The 22,779-nt window shown below is 36.8% G+C and overlaps 2 protein-coding genes across 2 annotated transcripts in view; one reads left to right on the top strand and one right to left on the bottom strand.

Moving 5' to 3' along the window:
- Window positions 1-10,172, top strand: part of LOC145560518 (uncharacterized) — a 33,113-nt gene extending 22,941 nt beyond the window's left edge. Inside the window, exons 3-8 of the mRNA XM_081621775.1 lie at window positions 5,784-5,926; window positions 6,009-6,055; window positions 7,625-7,733; window positions 8,014-8,075; window positions 9,250-9,370; window positions 9,905-10,172. Coding sequence (XP_081477901.1) covers window positions 5,784-5,926; window positions 6,009-6,055; window positions 7,625-7,733; window positions 8,014-8,075; window positions 9,250-9,370; window positions 9,905-10,041 — 619 coding nt within the window. The 3' untranslated portion in view covers window positions 10,042-10,172. The remainder of the gene's footprint in view (window positions 1-5,783; window positions 5,927-6,008; window positions 6,056-7,624; window positions 7,734-8,013; window positions 8,076-9,249; window positions 9,371-9,904) is intronic.
- The window catches only part of LOC145559221 (uncharacterized), a 100,174-nt gene that overhangs the window by 74,439 nt on the left and 2,956 nt on the right, over window positions 1-22,779 (bottom strand). The window lies entirely within an intron of this gene.

The raw sequence follows: 22,779 nt of genomic DNA, 5'->3' as shown, positions 1-22,779 counted from the left end.
AATTGTATTTTATATGTAGATTATTTGTTATGTTCTTTTAGACTTTTACTAGATTATTAGTGTATACTAATCTAATACAAATTACCTTAGCAATTAGCAATTTAGCAGTTTGAGAAATTTTGATTGTTTCGGGACCCGATGTCAAAAAACATTGAGATTTTAGGGGATGCATATATGGGTCATATAATGACATTTGGAACCATATATGATCATTATATGTTGTCATAAATGTTCGTGGTAGGCTTGAGTTAATGAAATCGGTGCAAGTTGTAACTTGTTAAATTGGTCGTTTAAAGGCAAATTAGATGGTTCCACCAATCCAATTGGACTATGGTAAATATTTTGGCAACTTTTATTTCCAGGTGAAAAAAACTTTTAAAATTCCAAAATTGAAGGCTTATATCTACGTTTTTGGAGAAATTTTTTGAGTTTTTGGGTAAAGCTGTCAATTTGGGTAAACGGGTCGGGTTTAGGTCGTTAAGAGTGGGTCGGGTAAACTCGGGTCGGGTCAATTCAGATTAATTTCATAACCTTTGCAGGTCGAGTTTTGGTTGGGTCATGCTTGAATCGGGTTACGTCGGGTCATCCTTCTTATCGGCTTTGGGTCGGGTTAGTAACAGGTCGAGTTACATTCGGGTCAGGTGAACAATAGGCCGGGTTTATTTCGGGTTTTTACGTTTAGGGTAATTCTCGGGTTCGTGTCGGACTATCGGGTTCGGTTCAAGTCAATAATTTGTGGGTTAGTATCAGGTCGGGTCATTCTCGGGTTTTATTAGGATTCGTTTCAAGTCAATAAATTTACGGGTTATAGTCAGGTCGGTTCATTTTTAAGTCGGGTCAGTCTCGGGTTCAAGTCAGGTTCGGTTCAAGTCAATAATTTGCGGGTTATAATTAGGTTGGGTCGTTTCCAAGTTGGGTCATTCTCGTATTCAAGTCGGGTTATGTCGAAGTCAATAATTTGCAGGTTACAACCGGATCGGGTCATGTCCAAGTCAGGTCATATTCGGGTTCAACTAACTATAAATAGATAATTATCATTATTATCAAGCTAATTATTTCCTTTGACTATAATATATATGGCAATATAATATGGAACTATAGTCTTTAGTTTAGGAAGATAATTATCTCCATTGTACAACAAATATATAATATATTTAATTGTTAATTTTAAGTCTATAATATAAGACTTGGTCTCCCTAGACAAAATGCTTTGATCAACATAATAAGGTGGTCTAAATCGCATTTAAGGTGATTTGAAATCGAGTCGGGAATAATTTGGGTTGAATTTTGTTCAGGTCAATATCAAGTTGTGTTTTGGTTTCGAGTCGGGTTAGTAACAGATCGGGTTGAATTTTTGGTCGGGTTAGTAATAGTTTTGGTAAAATTCGGGTCGGGTAAATAACAAGTCGGGTTGAATTTGGGTCAGGTTAGTAACAAGTCGGGTTAAATTCGGATTTTGATGGGTTAAAACGGGTTTGGGTCAATTGTAGTTCAAGTCAGGTCTGGTTCAGGTCAATAATTTACGGGTTACATTCGGGTCGGGTCATCTCCGGGTTCATGTTCATGTACGGGTCAACTCGGGTCTAGGGTTTGTTTCAGGTCGGGTTAGGGTCACCATTTTTTTGGGTTCGGATGGTTCGGTTAATAATCGGGTTTGATTCGGTATTTCAAGTCGGGTCAACTTTTGACAGCTCCGGTTAGAATCACTTATTTTGCTTTGAAATGTCATTATAACCAATTTTGTACACACCTCCCTTCATCTGTGGCTGGCTTTTATGTAACCACCTAGTGGTCTGCTTTGGTTCCTTGCAACAATATAACCCCAAGTTGCATACTTTAGCGTCACTCTAAATCTCTTAGAATTCTCTTAGAATTGCTTGATCGTTTGTATATAGCCTTCGAATTTGGGTTTAAGGAACATGTTTTGACACTGTAAACTTGTTGATACTCCTATGCTGTGATTTTTGTCTCTGATCATGCAGATTTCCTTTGCATAATTAAGCATGTATAATGAGCTGACAATTGTCTCCTTTTTTTTTTTTCCCCAGAAAGGACAATTGTCTTCTTATTTTGGTAATTTATATTTGGAAAAAAAAAAAGATATAAAGGAGAAAAATAGGAAAAATAATGGAATTTTGGCAAAAAAAAATAAGTGTGATGATCATCAATACCAACTATTTTTTGCAAAAAAATTTATTTGGACTCGACAAGGTTATGCATCGAGATGCTTTTCGGGTTCCCAAATAGCCTTATGAGGCTTTATTGGTGTCCGAATTGTCTCATTCATACCGTGGCCTATCCCTCATTTTCACGTTGTGCGTGCATCAACGATGACTGAATGTGTGAGTTTGGATTTGATAACCTAATGAAGGATTCCCTTTGGCTTAATAGGACTCGGGATGCCAAATTTTTGATTCGAATCACCCCTTAGAGCTCGTGCCTACAAATGTTGTGAAGTTTCAAAATACCTACATAATTGAACACACTCATTCTTGAGACTTTTTTAACCTATTTGTAGGCCTTTTATGGTTTCAAACCAACTTATATGACCTTGGGCAACACCCACACATTCTTTTTAATTTTGAAAAAAAATTCCTAAAATTGGTATGAAAACGTGGATTATAACCTTCTATTTTTGACACTTTATAACTGGTTCTGGGTCCGGAAAAAAAAGAGGTTGAGGTGCTTCTCATGGATCGCATGGGACCGAAAGAGGCCATTTGGATGGTTAGAACCACCTACTTTGCCTTTGAAATGTCACTATAACTAATTTTGTACACACCTCCCTTCATCAATTATAGGCCACCGTAGGCTTTTATGTTACCAACTAGTGGTCTTATTTGGTTCCTTACAACATTATAACCCCAAGATGCATACTTTAGCTACACTCTAAATCTCTTGAAATTGCTTGATTTTATGTATATAGCCTTCAATTTTGGCTTTAACCTTCAAAAAAGATGTAAAAGAGAAAAATAAGGGAATTTTTGCAAAAAAAAACAAGTGATGATTTTTCATCAATAGTTGCTATTCTTGCCAACCACGAGATGAAGAATCAGTCTTTCTGGAATTTTTTGTTTTTTTCTATGAATAAATGAGCTTCATTATGAAAATACAGCGAAGTAAAATCTACAATTGGGTTAATGATGTCAACAAACACCAGTCTAATGAAAAAAATTCATGTAATGCATGCATCCGAAATGGTTGAGTGGTTAATAAATGTATGTTTGACTTTGGGTTTGATAACCTAATGAAGAAATTCTTTTACTTTAATAGACCAGTCCAAGTTATTGGTTGGAATCATCCCTTAGAGCTTCTGACTACTACTGGTTCAAAACTCATTCTGATAACTTTATAGACCTATTGGCAGGCTTTCAATGGTTCTAAACACAGTTAATTTGACCCCCAGAGACACCCACACATTCTCTTCAATTTTGAAAAATTTAAAATTTTCCCAAAAAATGGCCGAATACATAGATTATAGCCTTCAATTTTGGACAATTTTTCAATTTTTTGGGTTCGTAAAGGAAAAGGGTTAAGGGTGCTTCCCACGGACCCCATGAGACCCCAATAGGCCATATGGTTGATTAAAACTGCCTACTTTGGCTTTAAAATGTCACTTAAGCCAATTTCCTTACACACATCCTTTCATTAACTAAAGAGCACAATTATCTTTTATGTAAACAACTCGTGGTCATATATTTGGTTTACAATAGCATTATTTGACTTCGTCGAGTCTTGAAATCTATGAATATGTCCTTGTTTCATGTGTTATCGCCTTCAAACTTGGCCTTTAAAGAAAATTTTTAGATCCAGCAAGGTTATGCATCGAGGTGCTTCTCGGGGTCCTAAAGTCCCTTGGGAGGCCTAAATGGTGCCCGGATTTATCTCATTCATGCTTTGGCCCACCTTTCATTATTTTAATGTGGAAATTTGTTAATACTCCTATTGTGTGATTTTGGCCTCTTTAGTTTATGTAATTTTCATTTGCCTTATGAAAGCGTGTTTGATGAGCTGATAATTGTATCCTTATTTATGTAATTTATTTATAAAAGGGGGAATTTAGGGGAAAAAAGGGAATGTCGGGGAAAAGTAAGTGTTACGTACTCCCTCCGTGTTTTTTTTTATGTGTTATAGTTTGACCGTCACATAGTTTTAGGCAATTTAATTGACTTAAATAAAATAAAAGGTAAGTGGGGTAGTTAGAGTATTAAAAAATTGCAAAAGAAAGATAGTGGGGTTAATAGTTTATTGAAAAGTAATGAATGTGAGAGGAGAGATATAATAAAAAAAAAGTAGTACGCCTAGGCGCTGAGGCGCAAGGCGTTAGAGGTCATGCGCTTTTTATGGTCTAGGCGAGGCGACTTCAATGAGGCGCACAGAGGCGCGCCTAGGCGCACGGGCGCAACAAGAGCTTTTTTCAGAATTTTTTTTAGTTATTATATGTGCCTCACTTCAATGAGGCACACCAAGGCGCGCCTTAGGCGCAAGATGCTCCAAAACGCCTTGGTGCGCCTTGTGCCTTTTTATACATTGGTATTGGGTTTGGGTGGGGACCATGAGAGGAGAGAGATATAATATTTTAATGTAGTTTTTTGCCAAAAAAAAAAAGTGTAACACTTATTAAAACACGACCGAATTTGGTAAGTGTAATACTTAAAAAAAACACGGAGGGAGTAGTATGATTTTACAAAAATCAAGAGTATTCTTGCAAACCATGAGATGAAGTTTCAGTTGTTATGGAAACATGGGTACTCCGTTGTTATGGATACTTTTGACTTTTCTATAAAAAAAATAGCTTCATTATGTACAATTGTTAACAATCAAGAAAAATCTACAACGGGAGTTTTGAGTTTAATAAACACCAATATAGTTATAGTATAAAATACACAATTCATGTAGTGCATGCATCAGTTATGGCTTGGTAATCAATTAATGAATGTGTGGGTTTGGGTTTGATAACCTAATCTCAATAGGATTCTAAGATTCCAAGTTTCAAGTTTCAAGTTTGTGATTGGAACCAAACCTGAGTTTCGATATACCCACATAATTGAACCAATCTCGTTCTCGGAACTATATAGGTCTAGTGATAGGCCTTTTACGGTTCTCAACCAACTTATATGACCCCGGGGTCACCCACCACATTCACTTCAATTTCGAAATTTTTTTCCAAAAATGATCTAAAAACGTGTATTATAGCCTTCAATTTTGGACAATTTTTGACTTTTCTAGGTCCTGTATAGAAAAAGGTCTTGTGGACCGCATGAGACCCTTGGAGGCATTTTGAGTGATTAGAACCGCCCACTTTGCCTTTAAAATGTCACCAATTACATATACACCTCCCCTCAATTACTCAAGTCCAGCACTAGCCTTTATGTCACTGACTATTGGTCTTATTTGGCTCCTAACAACATCATATGACTCTAGGATGCATCCTCTATCAACAGTTGATTTTTCAACACTGGTTCCTTAAATCTCTGAAAATGGCTTGATTTTATGTATGCCTTCCAATTTGGCCTGTAGGGAACATTTTTGGACTTGGCAAGGTTATGCGCCAAGGTGCTTCCTGGGTTTCTCAAAGGGCCCCAGGAGGCCTGATTTGCGCCCGGAACTATCTCATTCATGTCTAGGCCCACCCCTTGTTATTTTCATGTGAAACTTGTAGATACTCTTATTGTGTGATTTTGGTCTCTACTGTTTATGACTTTGTGTAATCAACCTTTGCCTTATGAAAGAGCATATGATGAGCTGATTATTGTCTCCTTGTTTTAATATTTGAATGCAAGGATAGAACTCTTCAATGGTAAAGGCGGTTTGGTAGAGGGTTCTATAGAGAGAGTCGATCGCACGGGAATTGATTTTGTGGCAATTAAGGATCAAGTAGTTGTACATCCTTATGAACCACAATGGGATGTATATGCTGCTTTCGGTAAGTTTTTAATTTCATCTGCAGACAGCTACGTGTAGTTTCTGGTCATGAGTCATGACAACTGTGTCCTGTGTTTTTGCAGGTACACTGAAGGGTGGTAGGGCTGACTGGCTTGTTGAGAAGTGCACTGTATGTCATGGACATCCACTTTTACATGATTGTATTTTAGTTAGGATATTCTTAGCTCTTGCACCCTTTAGTAGCTTTTGGTTTGTTTTGCTTTGTAATCGATGGACTCCACTCCATATTGAATTTATAGGTAGGCAGTTGGCCAGGTCAGGTGTTAGATCTATTTTATCTTTCATCTTTTTATTCCTTCTGAGATTCTGTTTCTATTCTTCTTCTTGTCCCCCCCCCCCCCCCCCCTCTTTCGCTTTCCCTTTTCCTTTTCTTTTTTTTTTTTTCTTTTTTCTTTTTTTTTTTCTTTTTTTGATGATTTTTTTTTACTTCTCAATTGTCAATCCAAAAAAAAAAGTTAACATCCAAGTGCAGACGTGCAGTATTTTGCTGATGTATAATTGCCAATTGCTGATAATATTTTTACTAGACTATTTTGGTTTAGCTCTTAGAATTCATTATAAGAGAGATACTTGGGTGGGCAATGTTGAAGAAAGGTATCCCACGAAGGTATGTAGACCTAGTTAAGGATATGTATCGGGATGTGTCAACAAATGTGAGGACATGCGGAGGGTTGACAAAAGATTTCCCTATTACAATCGGATTGCATCAAGGGTCTGCATTAAGCCCTTTTCTTTTTGCAACGGTTCTAGACGAATTAACTAGACCAATTCAAGATGAGGTTCCATGGTGTATGCTGTTCGCAGATGATATCGTTTTGGTGGATGAGACTAAGGATGGGGTTAATGTCAAGTTGGAGCAATGGAGGCAAAGGTTGGAATCTAGAGGGTTTAAGCTAAGTCGGAGTAAGACTGAATATTTGGTATGTCGTTTTGGCACTCAGAGGGGGACAAGCAATGAAGTGGTGAGTTTGGATGGAAAGGATTTGACCATGAGTGAATGTTTTAAGTACCTAGGGTCGATCATCCAGAAGAATGGTGACATTGATCAAGACGTGACCCACAGGATTAAGTCAGGGTGGCTTAAATGGAGAGCGGCCACGGGAGTGCTATGCGACCGCAGCATTCCCTTAAAGTTGAAGGGAAAATTCTACAGGACTGCCATAAGACCAGTGTTGCTCTATGGTACAGAATGTTGGGCTTCTAAGAAAGAGCATATTAAAAAGATGGAGGTTACGGAAATGCGCATGTTAAGGTGGATGTGTGGAAACACTTTAAGAGATAAAATCAGAAATGAGGTTATTCGCAAGAAAGTAGGTGTGGCGGGCATTGTAGATAAATTAAGGGAAAATCGTCTGCGTTGGTTTGGACATGTAAGACGGAGACCCGAGGGTGCACCGGTGCGAAGAGTGGAAGAGTGGGACCATGGAGGGATTAAACGAGGAAGAGGGAGACCAAAGATGACTTGGTTGGAAGGAGTGAGGAAGGATATGAAGTGCATGGATTTACGTGAGGATGAAGTTTTGGATCGTAAGGGATGGAGGAGAAAGATTTATGTTGATGACTACACGGAATAATCAAATTTGGTTCATGTTAGCCGACCCCACTTTTGGGATTAAGGCTTTGATTGATTGATTGATTGATTCTTAGAATTCATTATATTCTATGATTTTCACTATAGGAGCTTGGAGCCAGTAGTGTAACCCCACTTTTGACAGAACGTTCTCTTTCGATATCAGAAAATCGAGTTGACAGGTTGCAGAGAGTGATCGTAGCTGCAACGAAACAATGTAAGCTCCTATTATCCTGAAATCTTTGATTGTATCAGGGGTATTAAAACCAGTATAATTCATGGTTCTTTTTGTTATATCCTCCGCCCCTTTATCTACACTTTCCATTTTGGATCGTCCCATTCTAATACTTCTCTTCAATAAATCTCTCTGTAACCCTTTTCAATTTTTTTATTACTACCCTGGGAAGAGAGTATGTTGGAGTCTTGTATTAGTATTTACTTGTAATTCTACCTATACTACTTTTAAGTGATTTATCAGTTGTCCCACGTTATTGCAGGTCAACGATTGCATGAAATGATTCTAAATCCTCCAATGAAAGTTGGAAGCATTTTACCTAATGTGAGTTGCTACTTGCTGTAGTTTAGTTGTTACAACGAAATCCTGATTTGTTGAACCATGCACTGTACCAGTGAGGCACTAAAGCCACTAAGGCTTGGTATATTCCTTTGACATACAACTTACAATTATTCTTCAATTGCCTCAATTTGTATATTCCTGCGCATTTTAATTTGTAATATATGTAATGTTAATCTGTTCTGCTTTGTTTGGCTATACGTTTACACTTCTATAGTGTGGCTATCAGGGTGTAATGAGCTGGGTGGATCTGTGTTTAACATTGGACATTATTGGTGAATTCATTCATCAAGCTGCCCAACTGAGTGACATCTGTTTTCAGAGAGATAATGAGGCTAGGGAGTTGAGGTGTAGGATGGGAAAAAAAAAAAAAAACCTTGTTTTGTATCATAATCCGAGCATAAAAGGAGGGCTAGAGCCTACCTACTAACAATTTTTAAGCTTTGGAGGAAATTGACTGATCATATTGTCTGTTCTCCATGGAGGGGTGGCTGTATATGCAACAATGACAATAGGTTTATCTAAAAGGAATTTTCTAAAAGTGGTAGTAGGAACTAGGAAGAGTGGCAGTATGAAGTTCAGTTGTTTGTTGTGTATCCCTTGACCCTATTTCCTTGTTCTTGATGGAGTCCTATGAATATATAATTTGGTTCTGGTGCTTTAGAGTCCTCCGTTAGTCATTCTTGTAACATCAAAATCCTTTAGTTGCAGCCTTCACTTATTTTTGCTTGCATTGTGAAGGCCAAGGTTTCGAAGGGTGTTTATGTGTTTGTTCGAGCAGCCAGTTTGGAGAAGTCCTACACTTGAGCGAAACCCCAAGTTTGAGGGCAATGTCTCTGGACTTGTTTAACAATCCTGGAAGTTTGGGATAAGTTACATACCCAAGGGTTTAAGACCAAATGTGACTTCTGTTAGGCCAAAGTTGAGTCCTGTTTTGAATCACAAGATTTTGTTCTTCATATGTGGGTATTAAAAATACTAAATCATGACATGCATACCCCATGATCTTTTGATAGCCTCTGAGAAAATGGTGTGTTATTATTAGTCAATTAATCAATACAGTGCTTCCCTTCTGCTAATTTCTCTGCATAGCTGTATATTACAATATGAGCATGACAAACAGGCTATAGTGACTTACATAAAATATTTTTTCCCTTAGGTTGCACAATCAAAATTATCTTTTGTTGCTGCAGCAGAAGCTACTCCTCTGATCAGTACATTGACAATGACATCATCGACCAAAGAATATAGAGGTTCACTTATAATTGGACCAGAAGGGGGTTAGTTCAAGTCTTTTCTCGAGCAGATTTTTATCGCACATTAATATATACTTGATAAAAAATTTTACTCAGTGGTTCCTGTAGAAGATGTTATTAACTTCTATGTTTTCTGGATCTCCTTTAAGAAAGAATTGCTGATTTGCTATACCTTGTAAATTTTTTCAGATAGTTTATAATGCCAAAGTGGATGAGGTGAATGATGAATGTACCCCATAAAGTTATGTCCATGACTAGATTGAGAACTCTCTCTCTTTTTCTGTGATTGCAAGAACGACTTTGATGAACAATGCATTACTGTCCAGCGTCATAAATCTTAAGTTTTGATACTCTATAAGTTGTAAGACTTGTAACTGTGTCCTCATGAGCTATAGGGTTTTTGTTTTATTAATTTTGGGGTGGGGGGTGGTTTTGTTTTCGACACACTGGTATGATGAGTTGCTGTCTTCCTGAAAATTTTGATATAAATTGACAAACTGGTGAAACTTGTTGAAGGCTTTTGTGAGCTAATCTCATCTTAATGTTTGAATGTTTCAGACTTCACTGAGAAAGAATTGAAACTGATCACTGAAGCTGGTGCAACTGCAGTAGGGCTTGGGCCACACCGCCTGCGAGTTGAAACTGCTACAATATCACTCCTCGCTACATTGATGCTGTGGTCTGATTCTCAGTAGCCATGAACTTTATATCATAGTTTTTACAAATCTGTTTTTGACAGGGATTGAGACAAAATAGTGAAATACGAGAACTGTTTTTAGGAGTGAACATTTTTATATCATATGAGCTAGAGCTGTCAAAAGTTGACCCGACCCGAAATACCGACTCAAACCCGATTATTAACCGAACCATCTGAACCAGAAAAAATGGTGACTAGACCCGACCTAAAACCAACCCTACATCTGAGTTGACTCGAGTATGTGAGATCCGAACCCGAACATGAACTGACCTGGAGATAACCTGACCCGAATATAACCTGTAAATTATTGACCTGAACCGAACTTGATTTGAACCGAAATTGACCCAAATCCGTTTAAACCCGTCAAAATCAGAATTTAACCCGACTTGTTACTAACTTGACCCGAATTTAACCTGACTCGTTCCTAACCCGATCCGAATTTAACCCAACCTGTTAAAAACCTGACCCGAAATCAACCCGACTTGTTATTAACTTGACCCAAATTCAACCCGACTTGTTATTGACTCGACCCGAATTTTACCACACTTATAACTAACCCGACAAAAAAATTCAACCTGATCTGTTACCAATCCGACTCGAAATCAACACGACTTGTTATTGATCCGAACTAAATTCAACCTAAATTGTTCCTAACTCGATTTCAAACCACTTTAAATGCAATTTAGACCACCTTATTATGTTGATCAAAGCATTTTGTCGAGGGAGACAAAGTCTTATATTATATACTTAAATTTAAGAATTAAATATATTATATATTTGTTGTATGGTCAAAGGAGATAATTATCTTCCTAAATTATAGACAATAATTCCATATTATATTTCCATATATAGTATAGTTAAAGGAAATAGTTAACTTGATAAAAATGATAATTATCTATGTATAGTTAGTTAAACCCGAATATGACTTGACTTGGACATGACCCGATCTGATCGTAACCTGCAAATTATTGATTTCAACATAACCAGACTTGAATACGAGAATGACCCAACATGGAAATGATCTAACCTGATTATATCCCGTAAATTATTGACTTGATTCGAACTCGACTTGAACCCAAGATTGACCCGACTTAAAAATGACCCAACTTGATTATAACCCGCAAATTTATTGACTTGAACTGAACCCGACTCAAACCCGAGAATGAGCCGACCTGATTCTAACCCGTAAATTATTGAGTTGAACCAAACCCAACACAAACCAAGAATTACCCTAACCCGTGAAAACTCATATTAAACTCGACCTATTGTTCATCCGAACCTAATGTAACCCAACTTGTTATTAACCCGACATAAAGCCGATAAGAAATATAACCCGACGTGATCCGACTTAAACATGACCCAACACAAACCCGACCCGCATAGATTATGGAATTAATCCGAATTGACCCGACCCGAGTTTACCCGACCAACTCTTACCGACGTAAACCCAACCCGTTTACTCTAATTGACCGCTTTACTCGAAAACTTCAAAATTTCTCAAAAAACGTGGATATTTTTTAATTTTTTTTCACCCGGAAATAAAAATTGCCGAAATGTTTACCATGGTCCTTAATACCCTACAGGAGTCCAATTGGTTGGGTCAAACCATCCAACTTGCCTTTAAACGACGCAATTTACTTGTTTATAACTTACACCGATTTCATTAACTGAAGCCTACCACGAACATTTATGACAACATATAATAATTATATATGGTTCCAAACGACATTTATTGACCCTGAGATATATCCCTTAAAATTTCAATACTTTATAACACCGGGCCCCGAAACAATCAATTTCTCAAATAGCGTGGATATTAGCCTTCAATTTTGGAATTTTTTTATTTTTTTTCGCCCGGATATAAAAATTGCCGAAAGGTTTACCATGGTCCCTAAAACCCTCAAGGAGCGTAATTGGGTAAGTAAAATCAACGAATTTGCCTTTTAACGACCAATTTACCGATTTACAACTTGCATCGATTTCATTAATTCAAGCCTACAACGAATATTTATGACAACAAATAATGATCATATATGGTTACAAACGACTTTTCGAAACCGAACCCCGAAGACTCCAAAAACGTGGATATAGCTTTCAATTTTTAAATTTTTTGACTTTTTTGGCCCGTAAATAAAAATTTCCGAAATGTTACCATGGTCTCTAATACCCTCCGGGAGTCCAATTAGGTGGGTGGGACCATCCAATTTGCCTTTGAACGACCATTTAACCGGTTTACAACTTGTGCCAGTTTCATTAATTCAAGCCAACCACATATATTTTATGACAACATATAATGATCATAAATGGTTTCAAACGGAATTATATGAGCCCGAGATGTATCCCCTAAAATCTAAAGGCTTTTCGACACCGGACTCCGAAACCTCTAAAATTTCTCAAAAAGTGTAGATATAATTTTTTTACTTTTTTCGTTTGGAAATAAAAATTTCCAAAATTTTTACCATAGTCCCTAATACCCTCTGGGAGTCCAATTGGGTGGGTGGAACCATCCTATTTGCCTTCAAACGATTAATTTACCGTTTACAAGTTGCACCGAATTAATCAACCCAAGTCTACTACGAACATTTATGACAACCTATAATGACCGTATATGGTTTCGAACGGCATTATATGACACCGAGATGTAACACCTAAATTCTCAAAACTTTATGACAACAAGCCTTGAAACATCCCAAATTTCTCAAAAAACAAGGATTTCAATTTTGCAAATTTTTAACTTTTTTCGCCCGGAAATAGAAATTGCTGAAAAGCTTCCCATGGTACCAAATATCCTCCGGAAGTCCAATTGGGAAGGTGGAACCATCAAATTTACCTTTAAACGACCAATTTACCGGTTCACAACTTGCACCGATTTCATTAAATCAAGCCTACCACGAACATTTATGACAACAAATAATGATCATAAACGATTCCAAACGGCATTATATGACCCTGAGATATAGAGCCTAGAATTTCAAGACTTTTTTTACACCGGACCCCGAAACCTCCAAAATTTCTCAAAAGTGTGAATATTAGTCTTCAATTTTGGAATTTTTTGACTTTTTTTCGCCCGAAAATAAAAATTTCCGAAATGTTTACCATGATCCCTAATACCCTCTGGGAATCCAATTGGGTGGGTGTGACCATCCAATTTGCCTTTAAACGGCCAATTTACCAATTTACAACTTGCACCGATTTCATTAACTCAAGTCTACCACGAACATTTAGGACAACATAAAATGATCATTTATGGTTCCAAACGACATTATATGACCCCGAGATGTATCTCCTTAAATCTCATTTCTTTTCGACACCGGGCCCCAAAACCCGTGAAATTTCTCAAAAAATAGTTATTAGCCATTAATTTTGGAAAATTTTAACCTTTTTTCGCATGGAAATAAAAATTGCCGAAATGTTTACCATGGTCCCAAATACCCTCTAGGAATCCAATGGGGTGGTTGGAACCTTCCAATTTGCCTTTAAACGGGCCATTTACTGATTTATAACTAACACCGATTTCATAAACTCAATCCTGCCACGTTCATGTATGACTTCATATAATGATCATATAAGATATAAAACGAAATTATATGACCCAAGATGTATCCCTTAAAATCACAAGCCTTTTCGACACCGGGTCACGAAACCTCCAAAATTTCTCAAAAACCATGGATATTAGCCTTCAATTTTAAAATTTTTTGACTTTTTTTCGCACGAAATTAAACATTGCCGAAATGTTTACCATGGTTCCTAATAATCTCTGGGAGTCTAATAGGGTGGGTGGAACCATCCAATTTGCCTTTAAACGGCCAATTTACCGATTTACAACTTGCACCGATTTCATTAACACAAGTCTACCACGAACATTTAGGACAACATATAATGATCATTTATGGTTCCAAACGAAATTATATGACCCCGAGATGTATCCCCTAAAATCTCAAGCCTTTTCAACACCGGGTCACGAAACCTCAAAAATTTCTCAAAAAACGTGGATATTAGCCTTCAACTTTGAAATTGTTTGACTTTTTTCCGCACGAAAAAAAAATCGCCGAAATGTTTACCATGGTACCTAATACCCTCTGGGAGTCCAATTGGGTGTGTGAAACTATCCAATTTGCCTTTAAACGACTTATTTAACTATTTAACACTTGCACCGATTTCATTAACTCAAGTCTACCACGAACATTTATGACAACATATAATGATCATTTATGGTTCCAAATGGCATTATATGACCCCGAGATTTATTCCCTAAAATCTCTAGCCTTTTCGACTATGGGTCACGAAACCTCCAAAATTTCTCAAAAAGCGTGGATATTAGCATTTAATTTTGAAATTTTTTGACTTTTTTCGCACAAAAATAAAAATTGCCGAAATGTTTACCATGGTACCTAATACCCTCTGGGAGTCCAATTGGGTGGGTAGAACCATCCACTTTGCCTTTAAACGACTAATTTACCGATTTACAACTTGCACCGATTTCTTTAACTCAAGTCTACCACGAATATTTATGACAACATATAATGATCATTTATGGTTCCAAACGAAATTATATGACCCCGATATGTATCCCCTAAAATCTCAAGCCTTTCGACACCGGGTCACGAAACCTCCAAAATTTCTCAAAAAGCGTGGATATTAGCATTCAATTTTGAAATTTGCCTTTTTTCACACAAAAATAAAAATTGCCGAAATGTTTATCATGGTCCCTAATACCCTCTGGGAGTCCAATTGGGTGTGTGGAACCATCCAATTTGCCTTTAAACGGCCAATTTACCGATTTACAACTTGCACCGATTTCATTTACTCAAGTCTACCACGAATATTTATGACAACATATAATGATCATTTATGGTTCCAAACCGAATTATATGACCCCGATATGTATCCCCTAAAATCTCATGCCTTTTCCACACCTGGTCACGAAACCTCCAAAATTTCTCAAAAAGCGTGGATATTATCCTACAATTTTGAATTTTTTGACCTTTTTTCGCACGAAAATAAAAATTGCCGAAATGTTTATCATGGTCCCTAATACCCTCTGGGATTCCAATTGGGTGTGTGGAACCATCCAATTTGCCTTTAAACGGCCAATTTACAATTTACAACTTGCACCGATTTCATTAACTCAAGTCTACCACGAACATTAATGACAACATATAATGATCATTTATGGTTCCAAACGGCATTATATGACCCCGAGATGTATCCCCTAAAATCTCAAGCCTTTTCGACACCGGGTCACAAAATCTTTTAAATTTCTCAAAAAGCGTGGATATTAGCCTTCAATTTTGATAGTTTTGAGTTTTTTTCGCACGAAAAATAAAAATTGCCGAAATGTTTACCATGGTCCCTAATACCCTCTGGGAGTCCAATAGAGAGGGTGGAACCATCCAATTTGCCTTTAAACGGCTAATTACCGATTTACAACTTGCACCGATTTCATTAACTCAAGTCTACCACGAACGTTTATGACAACATATAATGATCATTTATGGTTCCAAACGGCATTATATGACCCCGAGATGTATCCCCTAAAATCTCTAGCCTTTTAGACTCTGGGTCACGAAATCTCCAAAATATCTCAAAAAGCGTGGATATTAGCCTTCACTTTTGAAATTTTTTGACTTTTTTCACACAAAAATAAAAATTGCTGAAATGTTTACCATGGTTCCTAATATCCTCTGGGAGTCCAATTGGGTGGGTGGAACCATCCAATTTGCCTTTAAAGACCAATTTACCGATTTACAACTTGCATCGATTTCATTAACTCAAGTCTACCACCAACATTAATGACAACATATAATGATCATTTATGGTTCCAAACGGCATTATATGACCCCGAGATGTATCCCCTAAAATCTCAAGCCTTTTCGACACTGGGTCACAAAATCTCTTAAATTACTCAAAAAGCGTGGATATTAGCATTCAATTTTGATAGTTTTGAGTTTTTTTCGCACGAAAAATAAAAATTGCCGAAATGTTTACCATGGTCCCTAATACCCTGTGGGAGTCCAATAGGGAGGGTGGAACCATCCAATTTGCCTTTAAACGGCTAATTTACCGATTTACAACTTGCACCGATTTCATTAACTCAAGTCTACCACGAACGTTTATGACAACATATAATGATCATTTATGGTTCCAAACGGCATTATATGACCTCGATATGTATCCCATAAAATCTCTTGCCTATTCGATTCTTGGTCACGAAACCTCTAAAATTTCTCAAAAAGCGTTGATATTAGCTTTCAATATTGAAATTTTTTGACTTTTTTTCGCACAAAAATAAAAATTGCCGAAATGTTTACCATGGTACCTAATACCCTCTGGGAGTCCAATTAGGTGGGTAGAACCATCCAATTTGCCTTTAAACGACCACTTTACCGATTTACAACTTGCACCGATTTCATTATCTCAAGTCTACCACGAATATTTATGACAACATATAATGATAATTTATGGTTCCAAACGGAATTATGTGACCCCGATATGTATCCCCTAAAATCTCAAGCCTTTTCGACACTAGGTCCCGAAACCTCCAAAATTTCTCAAAAAACGTGGATATTAGCCTTCAATTTTGATATTTTTTTTACTTTTTTTCGAACGAAAATAAAAATTGGCGAAATGTTTATCATGGTCCCTAATACCCTCTGGGAGTCCAATTGGGTGTGTGGAACCATCAAATTTGCCTTTAAACGGCCAATTTACCGATTTACAACTTGCACCGATTTCATTAACTCAAGTCTACTACGAACATTTATGACAACATATAATGATCATTTATGGTTACAAACGGCATTATATGACCCCGAGATGTATCCCCTAAAATCTCTAGCCTTTTCGACTCTGGGTCACGAAACCTTCAAAATTTCTCAAAAAGCGTGCATATTAGCCTTCAATTTTAAATTTTTTTGACTTTTTTTCGCACAAAAACAAAAATTGACGAAATGTTTACCATGGTACCTAATACCCTCTGGGAGTCTAATTGGGTGGGTGGAACCATCCAATTTGCCTTTAAACGGCCAATTTACCAATTTACTACTTGCACCGATTTCATTAACACAAGTCTACCACGAACATTTATGAAAACATATAATGATCATTTATGGTTCCAAACGGTATTATATGACCCCGAGATGTATCCCCTAAAATCTCTAGCCTTTTAGACTCTGGGTCATGAAATCTCCAAAATATCTCAAAAAGCGTGGATATTAGCCTTCACTTTTGAAATTTTTAGACTTTTTTTCGCACAAAAATAAAAATTGCTGAAATGTTTACCATGGTTCCTAATATCCTCTGGGAGTCCAATTGGGTGGGTAGAACCATGCAATTTGCCTTTAAACGGCTAATTTACTGATTTACAACTTGCACCGATTTCATTAATTCAAGTCTACCACGAACGTTTATGACAACATATAATGATCATTAATGGTTCCAAACGGCATTATATGACCCCGAGATATATCTCCTAAAATCTCAAACCTTTTTCGACACCGGGTCACGAAACGTTCAAAATTTCTCAAAAAGCGTGGATATTAGCCTTCAGTTTTGAAATTTTTTGTCTTTTTTCGCACGAAAATTAAAATTTCCGAAATGTTCACCATGGTTTCTAATACCCTCAAGGAGTCCAATAGGGTGGGTGGAACCATCCAATTTGCCTTTAAACGGCCAATTTACCATTTTACAACTTGCACCGATTTCATTAACTCAAGTCAACCACGGACATTTATGACAACATATAATGATCATTTATGGTTCCAAACGGCATTATATGACCCCGAGATGTATCCCCTAAAATCTCCTGCCTTTTCGACACCGGGTCACGAAATCTGTTAAATTTCTCAAAAAGCCTGGATATTAGCCTTCAATTTTGATAGTTTTGACTTTTATTCGCACGAAAAATAAAAATTGCCGAAATGTTTACTATGGTCCCTAATACACTCTGGAAGTCTTATAGGGAGGGTGGAACCATCCAATTTGCCTTTAAACGGCTAATTTACCGATTTACAACTTGCACCGATTTCATTAACTCAAGTCTACCACGAACGTTTATGATACCATATATTGATCATTTATGGTTCCGAACGGCATTATATGACCCCGAGATGTATCCCCTAAAATCTCTAGCCTTTTCGACTCTGGGTCACGAAACCTCTAAAATTTCTCAAAAAACGTTGATATTTGCCTTAAAGTTTGAAATTTTTTGACATTTTTTCGCACAAAAATAAAAATTGCCGAAATGTTTACCATGGTACCTAATACCCTCTGGGAGTCCAATTGGGTGGGTAGAACCATCCAATTTGCCTTTAAACGACCAATTTACCGATTTACAACTTGCATCGATTTCATTAACTCAAGTCTACCACGAACATTTATGACAACATATAATGATCATTTATGGTTCCAAACGGCATAATATGACCCCGTGATGCATCCCCTAAAATCTCAAGCCTTTTCGACACTAGGTCCCGAAACCTCCAAAATTTCTCAAAAAACGTGGATATTAGCCTTCAATTTTGATATTTTTTTACTTTTTTTCGAACGAAAATAAAAATTGGCGAAATGTTTATCATGGTCCCTAATACCCTCTGGGAGTCCAATTGGGTGTGTGGAACCATCAAATTTGCCTTTAAACGGCCAATTTACCGATTTACAACTTGCACCGATTTCATTAACTCAAGTCTACTACGAACATTTATGACAACATATAATGATCATTTATGGTTACAAACGGCATTATATGACCCCGAGATATATCCCCTAAAATCTCAAACTTTTTTCGACACCGGGTCACGAAACATTCAAAATTTCTCAAAAAGCGTGGATATTAGCCTTCAGTTTTGAAATTTTTTTACTTTTTTTCGCACAAAAATAAAAATTTCCGAAATGTTCACCATGGTTCCTAATACCCTCAAGGAGTCCAATAGGGTGGGTGGAACCATCCAATTTGCCTTTAAACGACCAATTTACCAATTTACTACTTGCACCGATTTCATTAACACAAGTCTACCACGAACATTTATGAAAACATATAATGATCATTTATGGTTCCAAAGGACATTATATGACCCCGAGATGTATCCCCTAAAATCTCAAGCCTTTACGACACTGGGTCACGAAATCTCCAAAATTTCTCAAAAAGTGTGGATATTAGCCTTAAATTTTGAAATATTTTGACTTTTTTTCGTACGAAAAAAAAAATTTCCGAAATGTTTATCATGGTCCCTAATACCCTTTGAGAGTCCAATTATGTGGGTGGAACCATCCAATTTGCCTTTAATCGGCCAATTTACCGATTTACTACTTGCACCTATTTCATTAACTCAAGTCAACCACGAACGTTTATGACAACATATAATGATCATTTATGATTCCAAACGGCATTATATGACCCCGAGATGTATCCCCTAAAATCTCAAACCTTTTTCGACACCGGGTCACGAAACCTTCAAATTTTCTCAAAAAACGTTGATATTAGCCTTCAATTTTGAAATTTTTTGTCTTTTTTTCGCACGAAAATAAAACTTGCCAAAATGTTTTCCATGGTTCCTAATACCCTCTGGGAGTCCAATAGGGTGAGTGGAACCATTCAATTTGCTTTTAAACGGCCAATTTATCGATTTACAACTTGCACCAATTTCATTAACTCAAGTCTACCACGAACATTTATGACAACATATAATGATCATTTATGGTTCTTAACAGCATTATTTGACCCTGAGATGTATCCCCTAAAATCTCAATCCTTTTCCACACCGGGTCACGAAACCTCCAAAATTTCACAAAAAGCGTGGATATTAGCCTTCAATTTTGAAATTTTTTGACTTTTTTTCGCATGAAAATAGAAATTGGCGAAATGTTTACCATGGTACCTAATACCCTTTGGGAGTCAAATTGGGTGGGTAGAACCATCCAATTTGCCTTTAAACGGCCAATTTACCGATTTACAACTTGCACCGATTTCATTAACTCAAGTCTACCACGAACGTTTATGACAACATATAATGATCATTTATGGTTCCAAACGGAATTATATGACCCCGATATGTATCCCCTAAAATCTCAAGCCTTTTCGACATCGGGTCACGAAACCTCCAAAATTTCTTAAAAAGCGTGGATATTAGCCTTCAATTTTGAAATTTTTTGACTTTTTTTTCGCATGAAAATAGAAATTGGCGAAATGTTTACCATGGTACCTAATACCCTGTGGGAGTCAAATTGGGTGGGTAGAACCATCCAATTTGCCTTTAAACGGCCAATTTAACGATTTACAACTTGCACCGATTTCATTAACTCAAGTCTACTACGAACATTTATGACAACATATAATGATCATTTATGGTTACAAACGGCATTATATGACCCCGAGATGTATCCCCTAAAATCTCTAGCCTTTTCGACTCTGGGTCAAGAAACCTTCAAAATTTCTCAAAAAGCGTGCATATTAGCCTTCAATTTTAAATTTTTTGACTTTTTTTCGCACAAAAACAAAAATTGACGAAATGTTTACCATGGTACCTAATACCCTCTGGGAGTCTAATTGGGTGGGTGGAACCATCCAATTTGCCTTTAAACGGCCAATTTACCAATTTACAACTTGCACCGATTTCAATAACTCAAGTCTACTACGAAAATTAATGACAACATATAATGATCATTTATGGTTCCAAACGGCATTATATGACTCCGAGATGTATCCCCTAAAATCTCTAGCCTTTTCGACTCTGGGTCACGAAACCTCCAAAATTTCTCAAAAAACGTGGATATTAGCCTTCAATTTTGAAATTTTTTGACTTTTTTTCGCACAAAACAAAAATTGCCGAAATCTTTACCATGATACCTAATACTCTCTCGGAGCCTAATTGGGTGAGTGGAACCATCCAATTTGCCTTTAAATTGCCAATTTATCGATTTACAACTTGCACCAATTTCATTAACTCAAGTCTACCACGAACGTTTATGACAACATATAATGATAATTTATGGTTCCAAACGGAATTATATGACCCCGATATGTATCCCCTAAAATCTCAATCCTTTTCAACCCCGGGTCACGAAACCTCCAAAATTTCACAAAAAGCGTGGATATTAGCTTTCAATTTTGAAATTTATGGACTTTTTTTCGCACGAAAATAAAAATTGCCGAAATGTTAACCATGGTCCCTAATACCCTCTGGGAGTCCAATTGGGTGGGTGGAACCATCCAATTTGCCTTTAAACGGCCAATTTACCGATTTACAACTTGCACTGATTTCATTAACTCAAGTCTGCTACGAACATTTATGACAACATATAATGATCATTTATGGTTCCAAACGGCATTATATAACCCAGAGATGTATCCCATAAAATCTCAAGCCTATTCGACACCGGGTCACGAAATCTTCAAAATTTCTCAAAAAGCGTGGATATTAGCCTTTTATTTTGAAATTTTTTGACTTTATTTCGCACGAAAATAAAAATTTCCGAAATGTTTACCATGGTCCCTAATACCCTCTCCTCTGGGAGTCCAATAGGGTGGGTGGAACCATCCAATTTTCCTTTAAACGGCCAATTTACCAATTTACAACTTGCACCGATTTCATTAACTAAAGTCTACCACGAATATTTATGACAACATATAATGATCATTTATGGTTCCAAAAGGAATTATATGACCCCGATATGTATCCCCTAAAATCTCAAGCCTTTCGACATCGGGTCACGAAACATCCAAAATTTCTCAAAAAGCGAGGATATTAGCTTTCAATTTTGAAATTTTTTGACTTTTTTTCGCACGAAAATAAAAATTGCCGAAATGTTAATCATGGTCTCCAATACCCTCTGGGAGTCCAATAGGGTGGGTGGAACCATCCAATTTTCCATTAAACGGTCAATTTACCGATTTACAACTTGCACCGATTTCATTAACTAAAGTCTACCACGAACATTTATGACAACATATAATGATCATTTATGGTTCCAAACGGCATTAAATGACCCCAAGATGTATCCCCTAAAATCTCTAGCCTTTTCGACTCTGGGTCACGAAACCTCCAAAATTTCTCTAAAAGCGTGGATATTAGCCTTCAATTTTGAAATTTTTTGACTTTTTTCGCACAAAAATAAAAATTACCGAAATGTTTACCATGGTACCTAATACCCTCTGGAAGTCTAATTGGGTGGATGGAACCATCCAATTTGCCTTTAAACAACCAATTTACCGATTTACAACTTGCACCGATTTCATTAACTCAAGTCTACCACGAATATTTATGACAACATATAATGATAATTTTTGGTTCCAAACGAAATTATATGACCCTGATATGTATCCCCTAAAATCTCAAGCCTTTTCGACACTAGGTCTTAAAATTTTTAAAATTTCTCAAAAAGTGTGGATATTAGCCTTCAATTTTGAAATTTTTTGACTTTTTTTCGCAAGAAAATAAAAATTGCTGAAATGTTTACCGTGGTCCCTAATACCCTCAGGGAGTCCAATAGGGTGGGTGGAACCATCCAATTTGCCTTTAAACGGCCAATTTACCGATTTACAACTTGCACCGATTTCATTAACTCAAGTCTACCACGAACATTTATGACAACATATAATGATCATTTATGGTTCCAAACGGCATTATATGACCACAAGATGTATCCCCTAAAATCTCAAGCCTTTTCGACACCAGGTCACGAAACCTTCAAAATTTCTCAAAAAACGTGGATATTAGCTTTCAATTTTGAAAATTTTTGA

This window comes from Chenopodium album, chromosome 9 (assembly GCF_948465745.1).
Source record: "Chenopodium album chromosome 9, dcCheAlbu1.1, whole genome shotgun sequence".
Classification (NCBI taxonomy): Eukaryota; Viridiplantae; Streptophyta; class Magnoliopsida; order Caryophyllales; family Amaranthaceae; genus Chenopodium; species Chenopodium album.
Note: the sequence above shows the minus strand (reverse complement) of the source record. Positions and strands in the feature narration are given on the sequence as shown.